The sequence below is a fragment of the Gallinula chloropus genome (genome assembly GCF_964237585.1).
Source record: "Gallinula chloropus genome assembly, chromosome: 5".
In the NCBI taxonomy this organism is placed as follows: Eukaryota; Metazoa; Chordata; class Aves; order Gruiformes; family Rallidae; genus Gallinula; species Gallinula chloropus.
The window spans coordinates 4,890,649-4,909,533 of record NC_140090.1 but is presented as its reverse complement, the minus strand read 5'-3'; the positions used below and the strand labels follow the sequence as shown (position 1 = coordinate 4,909,533).

General features: G+C 40.7%; 1 protein-coding gene across 1 annotated transcript in view; it reads left to right on the top strand.

Moving 5' to 3' along the window:
- Window positions 1-18,885, top strand: part of KYNU (kynureninase) — a 55,157-nt gene that overhangs the window by 18,170 nt on the left and 18,102 nt on the right. The window contains exons 4-9 of the mRNA XM_084264953.1: window positions 495-556; window positions 1,897-1,968; window positions 3,927-4,001; window positions 5,400-5,546; window positions 11,521-11,619; window positions 12,380-12,453. Of these exons, the coding sequence (XP_084121079.1) occupies window positions 495-556; window positions 1,897-1,968; window positions 3,927-4,001; window positions 5,400-5,546; window positions 11,521-11,619; window positions 12,380-12,453 (529 nt within the window). The remainder of the gene's footprint in view (window positions 1-494; window positions 557-1,896; window positions 1,969-3,926; window positions 4,002-5,399; window positions 5,547-11,520; window positions 11,620-12,379; window positions 12,454-18,885) is intronic.

Here is an 18,885-nt window from a genome sequence, read left to right as displayed (position 1 = left end):
GTTATATTCAATAGGCCAATTTTGCTTGGGTTTTTTTATTAGGGATGAGATTTAGCTTGACATTACAGTAACCACTTACAATACTTGATTGTCTCAATATGTTTTCTGCCTTGCTTTACATATAAACTTATGACACAAATAAGTCTGCAAGTCTTGCCTTACGTATAGTCTTCTGACCTGATTTTTTGTCTGAGGTATTAATCACAATAAATCCGATGGTGGTTTGCTGGGAAGTGGAAATACTTCACTGTGTTTTGTCTTCTGTGGCTGACCTGAAAAAATAAATATTTTCCTGCCAGTGTGGTGTAGTGAGTCAGACATGAAATCTTTTTACTTCACTGTGATGACACCTCAGATGTTTGTTTGCTTTCTGGTCTCTAGAGAGACAGCAGCTGAAAATATACTTTTGCTTTCTCAACACTGTACTAGATTTCTCTGAAATTATAAAGATAACACCAAATCAGGTTCTAAAATTATTATTATTATTGTTTCAGGGGCCCAAAGACACGAAGTAGCCTTAATGAATGGGCTAACCGTTAACTTGCACCTCCAGATGGTATGTCTTTACAATGGTTATGCTGACAATTACTTCTTTCCTTTGTTTGTAAATGTAAGCAAAACCTTTACTGAGGACCTCAAAGACTGCATTATAGCTTAATTTTTCTTAAGCTGTTGGCATTGTACCTTGTATGATGCTTTGGCTTGTGCAAGACCCAGCTCCCCTTCAGCAGAAATGCTGCAAAGAATATATTTTTAAGAACTCAGTAGGGTAAGTTTGAGCTGTTCTTGCATGTGCTGCACATCAGTCCTTAGAGAGTCCCTTTTAGTTGAGAAAAATTTAAAAATAACTTCTTATACTTGAATTTCATACCAAATTTCAACGTCTAAGAAACAAGAGCTCACCTGGAGCAAGATAAAGCTATAATTTCAGTTAAGCTTAAAATACAACTGCACACAAGAGATGGCATTTTGAATTGTGCTCTTTTATCTATGCCTAAAAGGTGGCAAAGAATCTGATCTTGATGTTTATGCCACAGAGGCCATAAATGTGACTGCCTTATGCTGACCTGTCTCTGGTTCTCTAGTATTTCCAAAGATTTGGGACAAGTCAAAGAAGACATGAACCTTCATATTGCATGGCTCATGCAAAAAGATTTATCACTCAGATCTGCTCTGTAACGTGTCTCTGACCTTGGCTAAATCAAGAAACCTGAAGCAAAGAAGGATAAGGCTAAGTACAAGACAATTTACCTGGTTCCTCTGCCCTGAATTAGGTTCAGTGCAGCCGGACTTGTGCTTAACTATTCGGTTACACAGCCTGTGCTGAGCTCTGTGTAACCACTACTAGCATAAACAGGAGGGCTTGTAAGTTGTCTATCTCCTAGTCCTCTCAGGATGGTGAGAAGCTCAACTTACATTTAAGTGACCTGCAGGTAGTGAGATGGATGAGAGTGAAGTCTTTGCAGAAGGCTTAGTTCTTTGGTCAGGCTTATTTCAGAGAAGGGGAAGATTTAATAACTTATTTTTAGGGCAGGAATGGATATGCAGCTTTTTTTGACTGTTAGCTACTCTCCAGCTGCAGCTTTTGCTCATGAGAGGGAGCTGGGTGAAACCGGCCGCTGTTAAAGCTTTGGCATGGATTCTTGTAAGTGCAAGTTTTCACTGCTGGATCTTCATGGCCTTTGTTATGGATATATGAAAACCAGTATTATAATGCTTTCTTCTTTGGACATATAACATTTATCAAAGCATATATTTGTAATTTCTAGGGGATACTCTGTAGCCTGCATGAAAGTAAAGCATTCTTTATTAAGTTATATACTGGGAGCATCTCTCTCTCATCTCTGCTTAGATACATTTCAACAGATCTCTCTTGTTTTTTGTTGTTCTTAACAGCTGTCTTTCTTTAAGCCTACTGCAAGACGCTATAAAATTCTTCTAGAAGCCAGAGCCTTTCCCTCTGACCATGTAAGAAATTAATATTTCACCATATTTGTATTATTAATCATATTTTTCCAAAGCATATCAGTAGCCTGATTTGAATATTTATTAGCTCATCTTGTCCAAGTAGCATTACAATAAAAAAATCTGTCAGAAGCTTTTGAGCTCAGCATATTTTACAGATCGTAGCTTTATTCCTTTCGTTCAAATAAAAAATTTTACAAGAGGAAAAGATTGAATGGGTACATTGATTTATTAGTCTTTTTAAAGACATTGAGCAAACTACTGGCCTAAATCAACTGAAGTTGTAAATGTTTTATTAATTCTTGTTGCTGTTTTACTTTATGAAACCAAATCAATACAAACTCACAACATTAAGACTTATATATCCCCAGACAGAGATGGAAATGTTTGTTCTTAGCACTTCAGATTACTAGTTCAAACATAATTTGTCTGCTATAAAACAGGAGACAATAGCCCGTGCATCACAGCTTAGAGCAAATGAGTCTTTAAGTTTGCGGCCCACTGCTACTTTATCGTCAACTCCGTAAACTCCTGGAAATTGATAACAAATTTGATCTCTATGGTGTGATAAAAATGAGTCAGGCTCCTAACAGGTTTATTCGTAATGAAGATGGCGACACAGATTTATAAACCTTCAATTGCCTTTATTTTAAGTAATGTTCATACTAATCCCATGTCCATTCCAGGCCTGCGTCTACATTTGGTCGTCTTAAATTTCTGTAGCACATCAGTAATGACTTGTGCAACGTCCATCACTTTGCTTCCTGCCATGGAATTTTCAACTATTTAATAGCTTTACTCCATGATTTTTTTTTTTATCCTATCCCAGAACCATTTTTTATTGATTAAATTGATGGGTAGGATTTTCAAAATAGCCTGAGAATTTAGACCCTTTACTTCCTTCCCAGCTATGCAGTAAGATGTGAGACTAGCAGGGGACAGCACATGTGTGCTGGCCAAGCCTTGTTTGCACTGACACTGGTGTGTATGTGACAGGCTGGGATCTAGCACGTTGCTCTTGCAGCTCGGAAGGTCAATGATATCCTGGGCTCCATCAGGGGTGTTCAACAGGGACAGGAAGGTGATTGTCCCTCGCTGCTCTGCCCTCATGAAGCCCCATCTGGAGTCATGTGTCCAGATCTGGGGGCCCTCAATACAAGAAAGATGTAGCACTGTTGGAGAGGGTTCAGAGGAGGGCCATGTTCAGCCTAGAGAAGAGAAGAGAAGGCTGCAGGGGGACCTCATTGCAGCCTTCCAGTACTTGAAGGGAGCAGAGAAACAGCAGGGGAATCAACTTTTTAAAAGGGTAGACAAGGGAGGATGGACTAAAGTAAAGGAAGAAAGGTTTAGATTAGATATTACGGGGGAAGATTTTTACAGAGAGTGGGGAGGTGCTGAAACAGGTTGCCCAGAGAGGTGGTGGATGCACTGTCCCTGGAGGTGTTCAAGCCAGGTTGGATGGGGCCCTTGGACAACTTTTTCTAAATCATGCCTGGAGGTTGGTAGCCCTGCCTGTGGTGGTGGGGGTTGGTACTCTGTGATCCTTGGGGTCCCTTCCAACCCAGACCATTCTATGTTCCTACAATTCTATGTGCTACCAAGAAAAGTGGGTACCCAGTGCCCCTGGAGAGGTGATATTCAGTCTTCTCCATGGCTGCTATCTGTGTGGGCTTTTCTTGCTGGCATTAGGTAAAGCACACTTCCACCCCCACTCTGCTCTATGAACTCATCCTGTAGGATTTAGGCTTTGACTTTATCCTTCCTGTCTGATGATGTGAATTCAGTTCTGATCTTTTTCAAACTAAAGGAAATCCAGAAAGTTTTCAATGGAGATGGATTAGGCTTCAAAGCCTAAATTTTAGTGAAAGGCAGGCACCTGTATCCCTTTTCTGACATGTTCTCCTTTTACAAGCTTTATTATCTAATTGTGCTAATGTGCTCTGCATGGAAATCTCTCCCAGTATGCTGTTGAGTCCCAACTTCGACTTCACGGACTTGATGTGGAGAAATGCATGCTCATGATGCAGCCACGGGAGGTTGGTGAGAAATACATCACTTCTGCTTGCTATTGCCAGGGGCAGAAACATATCTCATAGGAGAGGAGCCATACATTCTCAAATATTCTAAATATTCTAATGTCTGCCTATAGAAGGAATAATCAGTTTCTACCAATAATTTTAGGTAAAGTTTAAGAATTGTGTATTCTGTTCCTGTGTTGGCTTTTTGTAGGGGTTTGGGGGTTTTTTATATTTGTTTATTAGAACCCGTGTTATAGTTATCTGATTCAATTAATGCATTTGCCTGGAAGAAGAACAAAAATGTTATTTTCCCCTCTTTCTCCTGCTTGCAAAACCAGACAGCATCCTGCACCACCTGCAAAATACAGTAGCTCATTGAGAAACCCCAACGTCCTTTTAATGTCCTGAGGTAAAAGATTGCCATAACACAAACAACGCCGCTCCCGAAGCAGCGCAGACAAAGGGAAAGGTCTCCTTTCAGTGATATGCAATTCAGATTAATTTGAAAGACTGCCTTGCTTCACTTTTGCAGTATTAAGAACTTTGCCACGACTATAAACTGATGGTGACCTTTTGCTTCAGAAATCTGAGTCATCTTGTGAGTAAAGAGCCCACTCCTGAACGCTTGATAGATTTGCAAGGATTGTTGAGATAATAACAGTTACTTGCAATTCAACGATCTTGCCCAAGCTCTTTTCAGTAACAAGTCTAATTTAATTCTAGGTTTTCACTGCCTAATTGATCCCTAGGTGGTGGTATGTTTTACATGATCCCTTGCTAGGAAGACAGGAGGAGGATGGGGCAGTAATTTTCCTATAAAGAATCAAGAATGAAGTGGGATTTTTTTTTCATTTTTATTTTATTTTTTTTTTAAATTCCTCTATATTTAATGACCCCAAGTTTGGGGATTTTTGTACTTTTGATGATGTGAGACTTATTGTTTTTGAAATATAAATATGGCAGGTTTATAATAGCTTCCTGTGGGATATGAAGTTTATCAGAAAAGTACAGAGTGAAGCTGATAGACAACTTTCAAGTCTTGTGGGTGTCACAAATTTCAGATGCTGTATAAAAATCATTATATATGCTGTTTGCACCAGGATTTTTTTTTTCACTGTAAATTAAAACTGTCTGAAATATTAAAGAGTATGAAATATGCTGGAATATGAAGTGAATAGACTTTTTATAACTGGCACCTTCAAGATAAGTTTGCTAATGATTTGGGGTTTTTTTTGAGGTAACTTATAGGCTACTTCAGAGCGCTACCTTTGTATATCATTACCGTGCTAAGGATTTGCTTTTGATCTCCTTATGCAAGCAGCACGGCTCGTGGTAAAATATAGATTATGAAATAAGAAATGACAGTTTCATTACTGCCAGAGTTGATGTAAAATGTGTGCTTTAACTTTGGTTTAGGGGGAGGAGACCTTGAGGACTGAAGATATCCTTGCTGTAATTGAGAAGGAAGGGGACTCTATTGCTGTCATTCTGTTCAGTGGGGTGCAGTACTACACAGGACAGCTGTTTGACATCCCTAGAATAACAAAGGCTGGCCAAAAAAAGGTAAGGATGCTCCAACCCCATTGTTTTGGGGGTCAGTTTTCCTTGTGAAGATCAATTTTCCTTGTGAAGTATTTTTAATTTCTACTTTTTGTGGAATGATACGGAGCACATGTGGGAACCTGTGGGGCTCTAATACAAAGGAAAAGCACTCATCTCCTCAGGGATCTGGGTGCACTGTGCTACATGAAGAAATAGCCCTGCAAAGGCAATCCTGCAGGTGTGACTTAAATTCTATGGAGAGATAATTCATGCCTATTAACTTCTAGAGGGCTGTTCTTGAAGGATGGATTTTTCAAGAGGTTCAGTGGAGGAGGAGGAGGTAATCACAGCTCTAATCCCTCTTTAAAAGTTAGCTTGTGTAAGATTTCTGCTTTTTTGGGTAGACTTCCATGATTTTCTTCCTTACTTACAGCCCTGTTGTGGCAGGTTTTGCCCCCAGTGAGGGTAGAGGTGAGCTCCCTGTGGAACCAGACTTGGCTATTCAGTTTTCTGGAGACAGGCACAATGTGGGGCACATCAACATCACAAGAGGCTGTATTTCAACGATGACTCAGCTTGCAGGCAGTATACTTTGTGGACATAGCTGTAAAACTTCTTTAAGCATCTCGATTGCCTCAGGAATCCAGGAGAAAATAGTTTTTAATTAAGTCTTCTTACCAACAGGAGGTCACCAGACTTTCCATAGGGGCAGTCTTTTACTGGATGTACCTTGTCTCATACGAGATGAAACCACTCAAGTATAACCTTAGTTAGTATCGCTGGATTTTGGCAAACCAGCTATTTATTTTTGATGTTTTAACTCTCTGGAGAGGTTCCTGGCTCACATCAGGCTATATGTCTTCTGCTGCTGTAGGTTTGGCAGTGGAAATTTTTCTGCAGGTCAGGGAGTAAGTTATGCTGCTGGAAAGTGATGGTAAAGTCTCCCCTGGGAGAACATAGCAGGTGTGAGAGGTAGTGCAGGGCCCATGGGATATAGAGAGGGAATGTTCTCACAGAGCAGCACCTGGCGACAAAATTGGTCCTGAACACAATACAAAACAAGACTGACTTCTGACAGGGATGCAGAAAAGCAAGGGAAAAAGAAAGGAAGTGGGGAGAGGGGGAAGTCAGCTGCTGGGGGAAACTGTGTATCTGCTCCACGCAGCTCTAATAGCAAGACCTTCATGGTGCTTTCCTTGAGGGTCTTCCATGCCTTTGCTGACTGCAATTAGTCAAAAGGCTATGCTGCAATGTTTGAATATGGGTTATTAATAGGATGATGCCACCCACTGCTCTACTCGCTCTCACTCCTGGTGGCAGCAAAGCTTTTGTTCAGCCGCCAACGCCTACGCGCCTCCAGCGCTTCTTCCCCAAAATCTGCTCTGTGGTGTGTCTGAAAGGTGTCTGTGAGAAGAGAAATCTTTCTTCTCTGCTGTAAACATGAACAATCTGGGGAAAAGCCTATCACTTTACCACCTCTCTAAAGGTGCTCTTTGGGCTGTGGGACGTGTGTTTGCATGAGTGGAAGTGATGCACTTTCACTGAAAGCTACAAACTACAGCAAAGTGGCTGAGAACCTGTGTTCTGGGGAAAAGCAGTCACCAGTGTGGAGCAAAAATGAATTTGAGGAGATAACAAGGACTTGGTGGGGAGAGCTTAAAATTTCTATAAGGCAGCGCAAATCATAATATTAACTCAGGTGTATGGGCTCCCAATATGGATATACACAAAAGCACTCCACACTCTATACAGAGACTGCATCACCTTACTGAAGAGGAGAGCAATTCCTGACAGCAGTTCCCTGCTCCAGCTGGCACAGATAGATGTCAAAGGCCCATTTCCACCTGCATGCCTGCTAGAAATGCCAGGAAGGAGGAGTGAATCTCTTCTTCCAGAGGTGTTTTTTTCACAAGAGGAGAAAGCTAAAAAAAAAACCCCAAGAAATTAATTGCCAACCACTTTGTGGTTAGAGTCTGTGGCACTGGTGTGCCGGTAGATGCATGGCCTGAAATGTCATTAGTGTATTTAAAAAGTAAAATTAATTCAGCCCAAAGAGCTGCTTGAATACCCACAAGGCTTGAAAAGCACGAGCCCACCCAGTTTTCATTTCCCTACTGCCAGACGCGCTCAGCTCAGTGTCTTCACAGACTCTGCTGCCTGGGTTAAGTGATGTTTGTGTGTTTATACAAAACCACTGTGTAACATATACTGCTACTCAGTACTTAAACAGCAGCACATAGCAAATATTTACTCTAAGAGCTATGAAATTAGTGATCCGTGAAGAGTTTGCTGTCCTAATGTGGGTAAGGACCTGTATCCTGCTGCTTCCCTTAGCTTTGGGGCTGCTGGCTACCAGAAAGCCCACAATGTTGCATCGTCAAAAGGAATTGGCTCCTCTCCTCTTTCCTGGGTCAGAGCTGATATAAGGAGCTGCCACTTCTTAGAAGAAAACAAAAAAATGACTGCTGAGCCAAAATCTTTTAACATCTGTGTAATGTGTACTGGCTTAATTTCTGTTTGGTGGCATCCAGCAAGTCCCTCACCCAGGATGACAAGCTGTTGGGACAGTAAATGTGTGGACTTAAAGCCCACATCTCCTTCAAGAGCTTGTGGACCTTGTGAAACCAGCAGTGGCTAGAACGACCTGTTTCTACATGCAACATATGATCACATACAAGGCTGGAGTCCTTTTGAATGTATGTCAAAAGAGGATAAGCCCGAGAAGTCATGTTCATAGGAAAAGTGCAAGGCTCCCCTTCCTGGTGATGAAGGGTGGTGAATGACCCTGTGATCCTAAGCAGAAAATAGTCTGAGGAGAACTGACAAGCTAGAAAGTTGGAAGGGGAAAACACAAGGTGGAAGTGTCATTTGAGAAGAGGAGAAAGAAGAAAAAAATCACTTGTCAGCCAGTGTAGTAGAGAGAAAAGTCCTACACAGATGGCCTTAATTCTTTTAATGTACAATTGAAATAAAATCCTGCGATGTTGTGCCCTATCAGGGCTTGGCTAGAGATTTGAGCTGCAAGCTCAGGAGGTCTGGAAAATGTCCTAGGATTCTTGAGGTCAATCATTTTTGAATTAAGTTACTGATTTCCTCTTACATTTTTTAAGCCAATTTCCTAAGTTCTCTACGTACGTTAAGATTCCTCCCAGAGTGAAAGCTCTGCGCATAGACAGCTTTATTAAGTCATTAAATATTAAATGAACTAAATTAAGCTTGAAAAATTACCTCAGGCTATTTTTCCATCTTAGGTCTCTCAGATAAATCAAAATTACTACGTATTGTGCAAGAGACTCATCAGCAGGCTGAAGAGGATGTAACAGTTTTCCTTGTTTCATACTTTTGAGCTTGCTCTAGAGGATGGAGTGGGGTTGAGTCATTTTATTCTTTCACAGGCAAAGAAATGTCTGACTTTTTGGAGACTCCAGCTTTCAAATACAATTTTCATTTCATGAGTTATATTGTACTTTCCACTGACTCCGTACCGTATGTAAAGTATTTTAATCTCCTGAGTCCCAGTAGGAAGAGCTTTAAGATCCTTCATCTTCATTTCTTTTCCTGTCTCTCTTTCTAAATGTCCCAGCTTTGCTGGTGTGAAGCTGTCATTTCTCTCCCTCTCTCCAAATGTCATTGTCCATGCTGAGTTGTTACCTGCTGGTTATCAGCAGCTACCCAGACACTCTGCAGAAATGACTTTTAGATGTTAGAATAAAACGGAAGAGGCAGGGGAGAGCACATGTCCCCTTCTCTGCCCAGAGCAGATGGAAAGCTCTGTTTTCCCCCTAGTCTGAGGAAGCGACGTTCCCACGCAGCCCTTCTTCTGCGTGGCTCGTTGCAGGGAGAGCTGCTTCAGTTTGTTTTACTTTCTCCTTGCAATCTGTGTGGCTAAACATTTGCTGTTTGTGCGACTCGAGTGCCAGACACCTCCTCCGGGAAAGCAAACCAGCACCACCCATCTCGCAGATGACGCCTTGAAAAATGCTACGAGTGGGTGTTTCCGAGGTGATGCCGGAAACCTGCCAACCGCTGAACCCAGATTTTTCAGGCTGTGCCTCGTTCAGGAGCTAAATAGCACACAGTGGGGCTTACCAACCGATCTCAAAGGGTTGGGGAGCCGTGAAAGCAGTTCAGAAAGATGACCTGTGGGTGGCATGGCAGCGGCCATCTTGTTTGTGGGCCATGAGAACATGGCGTGGGTGCAGGCTGAGCTGTTCCAGCCAGCCTCAGTCTTGAGGTTACAGGTATAAATGTGGCTTTGGAGCCTCGTTAAACTACTGAGGCTTTGAGGGCATCAAACCTGCTGGTGTCCTGAGGAGCCTTGTCCTACCTTCCATCCCCTGTCTTTTCCTAATTTGTCATTTTGTGTTTGAGCATGTGTTTTTATAGAGTTTATCAGGTACTGACAGGGAAAGGACAACTGATTTTAACACAAGACCTACCATAGAACTAAATTTCTTACCAATTTTCTGTTCCTTTTAATGTTTAAATATGCTGTCAGATGCATGTTCTGCAAGACTCTCAGCATATTGTGTCACCCCTGGTCTTCACTGCAACCACTGAATCTCTCATAGCAGTTCTTCAGAAGAGCTTGTGGGACACGTGTGCTGAGGGATGCTTGGAAACATTTAAACCTAATCAACTGAAGTTTTGAAGTTAATGCCTTAAAACCCTCCAAAACCCTTCTGGTTCAATTGCAGATTGGCTTTAGCTTGCTGTAGCTTATTTCTCTGAACCCAGGCCATTTCATCTCTGAATGAGAGTGTCCCCATGGGCATTCGGTGTGCTTCAGCTCTTCTGCCCCAGCCTCGCTGTTTCAGTTGATTTATCTTAACTCACTTCTGAGGATCCCTGTGAAGACAAGCCACAGAGGGTGTGAAGGGTAGGCTGTTTATTGGAACTTTGGTGCTGCTTAAGTGCAAATGTTATGGCAGAGAGTTTTCCTGCTGTAGCTTTGGAGTGACTTCTCAAGCTGCTAATTTCATTAACGCCTCCATTAGAATTAGTGTCACCTCTTCTTAAGATGCCCCTTCATTCAATTTGTTATCTAGTTTATACAGAGGATTAAATATACTAAAGTACCATTAAAATAAGGCTCCCTTCCTGCCAGAAACAGCAAGAGATTCTTAAAAATAAATAAATAAATAAAATCCTTTGGTTTATTATTGGATGCTGATTTTTCTAGGAGCCTGTGCTCTTGCTCTTATTCCTACCGTGCTGCTTGTGAGCAGGCTGTTTGTGTTTTAAAAGCAAAATGCAAAACAGCATTTAATTTGCAGTCCAGACACAAAAGGCAGTTTTACTTCTCTGCGCTTAGATAAATAGCGAAGCTTGGAAGAACTTTTTTAGCTTAAAAAGGCTGCCATCCAGCGGTCATTTTGGGTGTAAAACGCTGCTTTTTGATCTAGACACATCTGGGATACTCGTGTCTTATTATTTTGGTTCTTTTTCCCCCAGTGCCCTTCACAAATTGTGGTTATGTGGAATGCAACACTTCTCAGGAAGAGAGGGCAGAAGAATTTTATAACGTTTTAGGGACAAGCACAGAAGTTCTTAAGGATCAATGTGTTGTGTAGGCTGCTATCTTGCCCATCTGGATTTCCAAAGAGCAAGATCCTCATAGTTTAACTTTCAGAGGGACCTTAAGTACAGGTATATAGTGGAATGCAATTGTTCATGATTGACTGGCATCGTTACATACATTACTATTTTGCAGTTTGAAATGATTTGTTCTTCTTTCAAGTGATCCCACTTTGCTGCATGAGAAAACGCTCTGGTATCTAAACCATACCCAAGTGTCCTTGAAGACAAGCCCAAAACCCAATTTCATGTTTTCTAGGTGTATGTGTGTTACAGAAAACTTGTTTCCAGTAATAAAACAGATGGGACTCGATAGGCTACACAGAGAACAAGTAAAGCTCTAAAGATTGCTTTTGAGAATAATTTTATGGTGCTGATTATCCTGATGAGTAATATATTAATTATCCATTTCCTGCAGGGTTGCTTTGTTGGATTTGACCTAGCTCATGCTGTTGGGAATGTAGAGCTTCATTTGCATGACTGGGGAGTAGATTTTGCCTGCTGGTGCTCCTACAAGGTAAAATAGATTCATTGTTTGAGACTGTTTTCCATAATGTCACTTACATGATGGGTCAGCAAGCAGGTCAGCTGAGTAAGAACAGCACCTGAACTGTTGATCAAGACTTGGCTGAGTCTTTGAACCAGTCACAACAAGGAGGTGAACACTGACTTTACTGGTGGCTTTGTTACAAGATGTTCCAAAATATAACAGTGGCAATGACCTGCAAGGTCTTGTGCATGTGAGATGGATACTAGTGATGGTAAAACATCTGCTCTGAGCCACCCTCTGCTCTGTGGTCACAGTATCAGGGGCACTTCTCTTATTTCCCACACAGAGATCTTGAGATTATAGGAGTTTCTTAAGTCACTCTAAGACAAGAGAATATTCTTACCTAAACTTAAATAATTTCAGATCACAGTACTTTTAGTAAATCTGAATTCTTGTGAGACTTAAGAACCAACAGATACAGTCAGATGAATTTTTTGATGACTTTGCTATATGTATTATCATGTGGGACTGTTTCAGTTGTATTTCAATTTTCTAGCCTGTGTTCTGTTAGACTTCAAACATTATCTGTAAACCAAGAAAGACGTTTTCATAACTAATCTGAAAAACCCTGCTTGTACCCCCATCTGCATTTTGAGACAAGTACTGAGATCTCCAGTTAAAAACCATTAGAAATGTTAAAAATCATCTGGTTTATAGGGAAGAAAAAAAAACCATAGACTTTACAGATAACAAGCATGATGTGTGAGTGTTTCTTTATTCTTTACAGTATTTAAATTCTGGAGCAGGAGGCCTTGCTGGTGCCTACATCCATGAGAAGCATTCCCAGAGTATTAAGCCAGCGTAAGTATATTTTGGTGCCCAAATCAATGGTGCTGCGAAGTTTAGATGGGAATTATCTTCCCTTTGACTTGAGATTTTAAAGTGACAAAGTTCATAGATTCCTAGTCACATGCATAGATGCAGAAGAAATTCCCTGCTTCAGAAAAAAACCTCATTGGGCTATAACACTTGTTACCCATTTATTGCATCAATCAAAAGAGTAATACAAGTTTGGATAACTTGGTTGTTTGTCACATCAGATGGGCTGGTTTAGGTTAATTTTAGTATATTTTGCCACTGTTAATGTATATGCTCATCTCTTAAACGCATTTCCTCCTTGAAATCTGCTATTAATTCTAAACTAAATATAATAATGAAAGGGAATGCTTATATTATTAAAAACAAGTAACCTAGATCATGCCTATGAGACTGTTTAATGTAAAGAGAATATTTAACAGCTTCCTTTTAAAGGATTCCTTCATTCCTTCAATGATTTTTAAATCATTGAAGTCTTTTGGTTGGTGAACAAAATCAAAGACAATTTCAACTCTGTGCCTAATAGCTCTTTAGTACTGGCATGTTTTCATTAAAATTATATCCACTGGTAAAGCTAGGAAGCATTACATGGAGATCTGTGTTCTCAAAGACTGTATAATCCATGAAAAGCTGTGCTATCAACTGAGGTTAGCTGCATTAAAAAAAAATACCTGTTATTTAAAATGTTATATGACTGCACTCTGTGTATGTATATTAAGAACAGTAGGATTAGTACTTTTAATGCACTGACAAATGTAAACATTTCTTTCTGGCTATAATGCTTGGAGAAATTGTTGGCACTTACTTTTATTTTAGCTTGAAGAAGGCAAACTAAATCAGGTTTCAGAGAGAAATAATATTATAATAAGCAGCTTCGCTGTACTGTGTGCTGGTTTCAGACTGTCTAGACTCCCAGGAGATAACAAAATAAGGCTGATAAGTTTTTCTCTGTCACCCATAACAGAAAACTCATTAGGATGACATATGACCTGTTGTGAATTGATTCGATCCTCACATGTGAACTGGCAAAATAGTTGGAATATCTGGATATTTCTTCTGGAAAGTGCTTTGGGTTTTTTGTGTGAGGTTTGGGGTTCTTTTCCTTTTTTTTTTTTTTTTCTTTTTTCTTCCTTTCTTTTCCTTTTTTCCCTGCTTCCCTGTTAGCCAGGTGCAGTCATTGATCTTGTGGCCAAACCTCTGGACCCTGGCTGTGGGGAGCTGGGAAGATGCTGAGCAGTGAAAGAATGTGGGCCAGCTAGAAATCACAGAATAGCAATAGGAGGAATGGACAAAATCTCAAGGACATTTGAGTTTTGGGGTGGGTTTTTTTTCCTCCTTGATGAAACTTTGAAACTTCTGCCAGGCTGCTAGCTTGCTATTGTAGCTAAAAGCTTATATTATTTTTTTTTCCTGAAACAGCTTCTTCATACATAGTCATTAACTTGTGTACTGAATCTGGATATGAGATGTCTTAAATAAAATTGCCCATATGAAATAGATGGCTTTTTTCAGCCTGGGGCCCAATTAAGAATATAATTCCAAACTTCCTGCAGAGGTCCTTTGCATTATTCAATCATAGGTTTTTTTTTTTTTTTTCTTATTTCCTGAGATTTGATAATCACTCATCAGGTTGGTTGTAGTTAATATGCCCCAGTTGCATTACTTTTCTTTCTTTTCCATATCAACCAGCCGTTTCAGGCCTCCAAACAAGGCAGTGAGACAAAGGAGAATTTGTCTATGTCAAAGTATTCAATTTTATAGCTGATTTAAATGCAGAGCAATTTGCTGTGTGTTGTACAATCAGATAGAGTGGAATTTAACTGCTCAGGAAGTTGCAGGGTTTATGTTGTTAGCTGAAAAGTCTCTGGCTGTCATCTGAATCAAGGATGACACCCTGTGGCCAGACAACTTCATTCCAAAACTGAGGCACCAAACGCTGTTTCTTTGCCTCTCAGCCCAGGCAGGAGAGAGCAATTAAATTCCAATCCAGCTGATATCTTTTTGTCACTTAAACTGCCTGAAATATTGTTTTAACTCATGGCCAGTGTTATGAAAGTCACTTTTCCCACCTGCATAGATTTCTTTAATTTGTCTCATCCTTCATATCTTCTGCAAGCTATTGACTAAGTAGTTATTTTCATATTGAAATAGCATATTGTAGTTTAATATAAAATGTATGTTCTGACCATAATTCAGAGAGGGAGACCCAGAATGTTTCCCAAATGCCTTTGCCAGTCACTGACTGCTGCTGGGGCAAAGAGGATTTAGGTACTTGCTGAAAACTACTGAACTCAATCCAAACTTTGAATTTAAACTCCCTAAGTCCAGGTACTGTCCATCACCAAAGGCATGTAGGTGTTTTAACTTTGCATTATCTCAGGAGTATGCTTTAGTGCATGCTCAGTCTTGCTTGTAAGAGCAGAGTAAGCAAAGGGGTGCTGTCAGTGCATTCTGCCCTGCTTAAGAAACTGGATTCCCTCTAGCTGCTCCCCATGGGTGCTGCTCCATGGACAGCAAAACACTTAAATTGCCACTGCTTTCTTTTAAAACACAATGTGCAAAAAGTGTAATTAATTTAGGTAATAACCTCACCACCAGCAGCTAGGGCCATGCCAAAATTGCTTTCTGCTTTAACTCTGCAGACAGAGGTTGTGGCAGCCTAACTGCAATCTTACCCAAAGCCAGTGCTGCTCAATACCACTGACTCACACCCCAGCAGACAAAGGGTAATGCCAATCCCACTCCTCTCCTTTATGGCTGTGCAAGCTTCCTGTGACATTTTAAAACCATGGCAAAGGATCTATGCCCAAGGCTGAAGTTTGATCTTTGGCTGGCAGGTGGAGGCAATGGACAATAGAGTCATATGGCCCCTCCTTGTTTTGTGTCACTGTCAACACCATCCTACACTCCCTGCCTCAGTTAGGCATAGTTCTCTAATTCACTGCAAGGTCCATGAGTTTAAAAGTTACATATTGTAACCATCCTAATTAACATCTGTACCTGAGTATGGTGAGCAGTCCTTTGCTAGTCCCCAATATTTCTTCCCAGGACAGTAAAACTGAAGCAATCTGACACATACAGGTCTAATATATCCTTCTTCTCTCATGATCTCACCTCCCCTGAAGTCTCTTTTAATACTCAAATAGCTTTTTTAATACCTGCTCTATATATCACAATGCAATATATTCTTGGCTAATTGTGCTAGCACGATTTCTCCAAGGGAAGGTTTCAAATAAAGAAGGACCTGGACAGAGCAGGGCTATGAAACACTGCTGAAACTGTTCAGTTAGTGCAGGCTGATCCTGTGCCATCAAGTGTCCCCATAAATGCAGTTACAGAAAGGAGGTTTCCAAGACACAGAGAGCACTAAGGTGACCTACTAATGCTGAAATTTTGCTTGGCCAGCTTTTTGAATTCCAGAAAAGTGATTTTTTTTTTCCTTTTTCTTTTTTTTTTTCTCTCTCCTTCCCCTGTTTCTCAATTTCTCCACTTAGAAAGAGAAGGATAAGTTAAATCTGCAAACCAAGTTAGCTATAGTGAAATGCTAGCATCTGGGATAGAAGGTCCAGAAGTTGGGTGTTCACAGCAGAGTACCTGCAGCTGTAACTTCACAGTTAGTTCAACTCTGCTGTCAGCTGGCACGAGGGACAGGAGGGACAAACTCACTGAGTCTCAAGATAGCAGAAGAAAAAAGTCCTAGTCAAATCCCTCTAAGGAAAAAGTAAGGCACAATTTAAAAAGATGAAAGGGAAATAAATGTATGTAAAGCGGGCAGGAGAAGAATAGATAAGCGTTGGCAGAGGATTAAATGAAAATTGTACACAGTCTAATGTTTAAAATGAAAGGATTTATCAAGACTTAACTTTAGCCCAGACTAGTAGCAGGTAGACTTTAAAAATAAGAAGTTTGTGTGATGTAAAGAAATGCTGTATGTGCAGGAAGCAGCTGATGGCCAAGGAGACTGTTGGCTTTTAGTATAAGTTGAAAAAAAGTATCAAAGAATGAGAAAGAGAAAGGTAACTATTTCATATTACCTTTGAGAAACACATGGTGTCTTTAGACAAGCTCTTCATAGACAGAGGGGAGATAGCAATACTTTCTCTTAGATCACTTTCCCTTTTGGCACCTTGATTCCAATGAAAACACCAGAGCACAAATGGCTTCTCTCTGCTTCTCTATAGAGACCTGCAGAGCTTTTTTGGTGTATACACTGTTTATCCTGGTATGAGAAAACCAAAAATACGCTGTTCTGTCTCCACAGAGCTCCCCTTCCCGTTTTACCCAGGGGGTCTGTGCCCCCACCCTGCTCCAGTGCAGCCCCTCTCTGCCCAGTAACTGTCTTGCAAGAGGTTGCTTGACCTCTTCCAGGGTGGCCAGCTCTAGCCTCATTTTTCTTTGGTTATTTTCTTGATCTGTGAGGAAATACCCCATTCTTCCCTTTTGAATTAGAGCCACGTAATCCAACAACTGAATAGCTGAAGCTTCTGTGAAACTGCTGGAAGTAACATAGCTTTGGAACAATGTGAGTTGGGAGCAAAGGATAGTCATAAAAGGATTGGAAAGGTTGTTTTATATCTACTGTATTGGAACCAGCTAAAGCTGCTCTTGTTTAAAATGCTTCTAGGAATAATAGACTAAGATGGCCCAGTTCTAGCTGACCCTGGGACTCTTTATCATCAGCTCTGTGTATCTCATCACTACTGAAAAGTTTTAGCAGAACAGAGCACCCTGGCCCAGCCAAGGGGAGGATCTGGAGGAGCAATGTCAAGACTTCCAGGGAGCTGTGCTGAACGCAGCAAGGGGGAAAGTCACTGGTCACAGAGGGAAGTTTACTCACTGCTGGTCACTGGTCCTAGTGGAATCAAACTGTGGCCTGATGTATGGATAAACTCTTTGTGGAGTGCAATGTGTGTCCCTTGAGTGCACAAAGCATTGTCTTCTAAGGTAGAAATGGACTGTTTCTTTGCCAAGGAGATGAGAACAATTTAGCTCCTTGAGATAATTTAGAAACCAAAAGTTAAAACCTCCCTTGGGAAGAAACTGTTTAGGAATAAAGGCATCGGCTAATTAGGCTTAATTGCATTGTCTTGGGACAAGTGATTTATTAGGCCAATCTAGACCCATGATGGGCCTGCAGGGGTGTGTTCTCGGATTCACCAACTCAGTGGCAAATATCCAAGAGCATCTTTTAACTTTGGACTGAGTCTCTGGGAGGGGAAAAAAAAGGGAAAGGTTAATGTGCATTCACATCATCTATTCCCATTCTCATTTCTGCAGCTCTGTACATCCTTTTATGTGGCTCCCATGATTGTCTCCTTGTTCTCTGTCAAGCATTTTCTTGCTAACTTCCTTCAAATCCTCCCTTGTAATTAAGCCGTATCTTCAAGCAATCTTGCTTCTTTTCTCATTATAAATAATCTTATTCTTTCCTCCCTGAAAAGTCTTCCCCTATGTTTTATCATCATTGTCCTGGTTAGATTTTAAGGTGTTTGGGAGAGGAGCACTACGCCTTCTTGTAAACTCACGGGTCCCTGCACAAGTAAATGTGCTGTATATCAAGTCTGTGTTACCTATAGAACAGCTGGAGCATGAAAGGAGTGTGCTGTTTTCATTCCCTGTGTGTACTCACAGGCTATTTAGACCCTTACTCTAAGTTTTGAAAGCTCAAACCTTAAAATGGAACATGTGGAAAATTTTGCTCCCTGTTATCAAGCCATTAAAATGCTGGGAGAAGTGGAAATAAACAAGTAAACAGAAGAACTTTGCTTCTGTGAGTCATCTTCTCCAAAATAGTATTTACAGCATATTTACGGATTTTATGTATGTTTAAAACTTTTCCTGACAACTTGCTCTCTCTTTTGTCCAAAACTCCACCAACAATGTGAGGAAATGTAATTTACAGCATGATGCTTGTCATAGCCTTTTTAAAAATAACTCTTTATTACAATGCTGAGCCTGGTCAAATTCTTATAATATGTGATTAATGGTATTCATTCTTTAGCAATCACTTGGTAAACTAGTGAGTTTATATGTGAGATCTGAGTAGCATCAAAGTTCTCATGCATCTCTCCTCCTCCACCAGACTGATGGGACATACACCAGTTAATCTGCTCCGTCATGGCCCTTTCCCACACCCAGACTGGGAAATGAGAGGGAGGTGGCCCTGTTCCTTGTGGATGTGGCTTCCCATCTGCTGCCTCTAACTTTCCTCATCAGATGGTGTAAGACACAACTGCTTGAACAGATGAAAGGAATCCAACAGGCTTAGCCTGATGGAAAAGGTGAATGTAGCCTAGGGGCAACTCTAGCATCCTGTTAACTAGCAAGGAAGAGATCCTGGGGCTCTCCTCTGAGTCTGTATGGTGGCTGTGATTCTTTTTTTTTAATATTTTTTCCCCCCTACTTCAAAGGATTTGT